At 38.0% G+C, this 2,919-nt stretch overlaps 1 protein-coding gene across 1 annotated transcript in view; it reads right to left on the bottom strand.

The window, feature by feature from the left end:
• The window catches only part of LOC103606879 (putative uncharacterized protein C12orf63), a gene marked incomplete at its 3' end in the record, with an annotated part of 107,384 nt that overhangs the window by 90,831 nt on the left and 13,634 nt on the right, over nucleotides 1–2,919 (bottom strand). Inside the window, exon 7 of the mRNA XM_008591432.1 lies at nucleotides 578–805. Within this exon, the coding sequence (XP_008589654.1) occupies nucleotides 578–805 (228 nt within the window). The remainder of the gene's footprint in view (nucleotides 1–577; nucleotides 806–2,919) is intronic.

Below are 2,919 nucleotides of genomic sequence, written 5' to 3'. Positions count from 1 at the left end.
CATGGAAATCTGATCCCCAATGTGGCAGTGTTGGAAACTGATTGAGTCATGGGGGTGGATCCGTCATGAACAGATTAATGCTCTCCCTAGGTAGGGGGATTAATGAGTGAGTTCTCACTCTATTAGTTCCCATAAGAGCTGGTTGTTTAAAAACCCCTGGCACGCCCCCCACTCTCTCTCTCTCTCTCTCTCTCTCTTGCTTCCTCTCGCCATGTGATCTGCTTGTACCCACTGGGTGCCTGCTGCTTTCTGCCATGAGTAGAAGCAGCCTGAGGCCCATGCCAGATGCAGCTGTCCCAGAATCACAAGCCAAATAAACCTCTGTACTTTATAAATTATCCAGTCTCAGGTATTTCTGTCATAGCAACACAAAATGGACTAATATACCTTCCCTTCCTTTTAACAAACTAAATTTTCAGGCTAAGATTTTTTTCAGTAATAACAATGCAAGTTATGTATTGTGAACAAAATAATGAGAAGCAAATGAAATACATCAATTTCTACTTATCCCAAGCTTCACAGTACAAGGATATTCTTAAAGTAAATACAATAAAAATAATTATTAAAATGTCCTTACCTTAATAGAATTGGTATTTTGTAGTTGTATTAACATGTCAATAAGTAATTCTGCTCCCAAATAGAATGGTAAAACAGAGGTACAAAGGAAACCATCCTGACTAATAGGAAATGTTTTATAAAGATCCAGTGCCTGTTTAAGAAGTATTTGTAGCTCTTGAGTAAAGTTCCAGAAGGCCCGACAGCAATTCTGAAGCAGAGTCCAGTAGCCACCACGATGAGCAAGAACCTAAGACAAACACAACATTCAAAAGACTCCAAAGTTCCAAAAGTTACAGATTTCTGAGCAACTTTCTCTTTGTGAAAATTCTATATGCCAATAATAAAAATAACTAACACCATTTGTTATAAGCCACTTATATGTGCCATACACTGTTACGACTTTTAGATGTATCATCTCATTTAATTCTAAGAATAACTCCTACAAAGTAAGTGTGCACTAGTACTCTGCTCAATTTACAGATGAGGAAATGGAGTTACCTTGCCCAAGGACATAAATCTACTAAATGGTCAGGTAGGATTTGCACACCAGTGGTCTGACTCCAAAAATCCCATTGTTTCTAGGGATTTTTGGAGTCAGACCACTGGTATGCAAATTCTGTGGCTACTGCAGTAAGCAAGTAAAACTGGGTCTGCCTTATGCTGTTTAAATTTGTTAGAGGAGACTGACACTAAAAAAGTAGACAAATAAAAATATAATTTCAGGGAATAAAAAGGTTTGTGAAATAAAATAAAGCAGAAATGGGTCAAATACTGACAGGGCGTGAGAGGACATGTTCTTTTAGACAGGGTGGTAAGGAAAGAATTCCTTCCTGAGGAGGTGACATTTGAGTAGAGACCTGAATGTTGAGTCAAACAAGTCAGCCGAAGGTGGTGGTGGGGTTGTTGGGTGGAGGAGAGCATTTTAGGTTCAGGGAACAGCAAGTGCAAAGGATGGGGGGTGAACCTGATGGCTGAGGAGGCAACAAGCTTAGTGCTTTCAAGGCCACAGAGGAAGAATGAGCTGAACCAGAACAAGAGCAAGAGGAGCTGAGTTCTGTGAGGTAAGCAGGACACCCTCTTCAAGGTCCCTGACACTGGTGGGAAAGATAGAACTCAATGCTCATGGTCAAGGGAGATGATTTGGGTTTACTTTACATTTTGTAAAATCACTCTGTCTATTCCATGGAGAATATGGGAACCTAACTGTTCCTTTCTTGTATGGAAGGAATGGATTTCTCTTCCCCTTTTGAGAGATTTGAAGTACATGTCTTCCTGCCATTAAAAAACAGAAACATCTCTTTGTACTTAATGATTCCAATTCTGAGTTTAATGATCTATCACATGATATTTAAAAAGAAAGACAGAGAAAAGCATTTCAGAGAAGACATATATAGGACAAACCCACCACCAATACCATCTGAACAAGACAAGGATGCCCACTCTCATCACTCCTATTTAATATAGTATTGGAAGTACTAGCCAGAGCAATCAGGCAAGAAAAAGAAATGAAGGGCATCCAAATCAGAAAAAGATGAAGTCAAACTGTCCCTGTTTTCAGACGACGTGATTGTATATATTAAAAAACCTAAAGACTGTACCAAAAAATTCTTAGAACTAATAAATGATTTCAGTAAAGTTTCAGGACACAAAATCAACACTCCAAAATCGGTAGCATTTTTATTCTCTAATAACAAACTAGCAGAAAAAGAAATCAAGAAAGTAAGCCCATTTACAATTACCAAAAATAAAACCCTTGTAATCAATTTAACCAAGGAGGCAAAAGATCTCTACAAAGAGAACCATGAATCACTATAGAAAGAAATTAAAGAAGACAAAAAGGTGGAAATACATTCCATGCTCTTGGATTGGAAAAATCAACATTGTGAAAATGTCCATACTACCCAAAGCAATCTACAGATTCAATGCAATCCCTATCAAAATACCAATGACATTCTTGACAGAAATAGAAAAACAATCTTAACATTCATATGGAACAACAAAAGACCCAAAATAGCCAAAGCAATCCTGAGCAAGAAAAATAAAGCTGGAGGCATTACACTACCTGACTTCAAATTATACTACACAGCTATAGCAACCAAAACAGCATGGTCCTGGCATTAAAATAGACACTTGGACCAATGGAGCAGAATAGAGATCCCAGAAATCAACCCACATACTTACAGCCGACTGATCTTTGACAAAGACAACAAGAACATACATTGTGGAAAAGACTGCCTCCTCAATAAATGATGCTGGGAAAACTAGACATCCATATACAGAAGAATGAAACTAAACATGTGCCTCTCACCATGTACCAAAATCAACTCAAAGTGGATTAAAGACTTAAGAATAAAACCTGAA

Source organism: Galeopterus variegatus, unplaced genomic scaffold (assembly GCF_000696425.1).
Source record: "Galeopterus variegatus unplaced genomic scaffold, G_variegatus-3.0.2 Scaffold6910, whole genome shotgun sequence".
Taxonomy (NCBI): Eukaryota; Metazoa; Chordata; class Mammalia; order Dermoptera; family Cynocephalidae; genus Galeopterus; species Galeopterus variegatus.
Note: the sequence above shows the minus strand (reverse complement) of the source record. Positions and strands in the feature narration are given on the sequence as shown.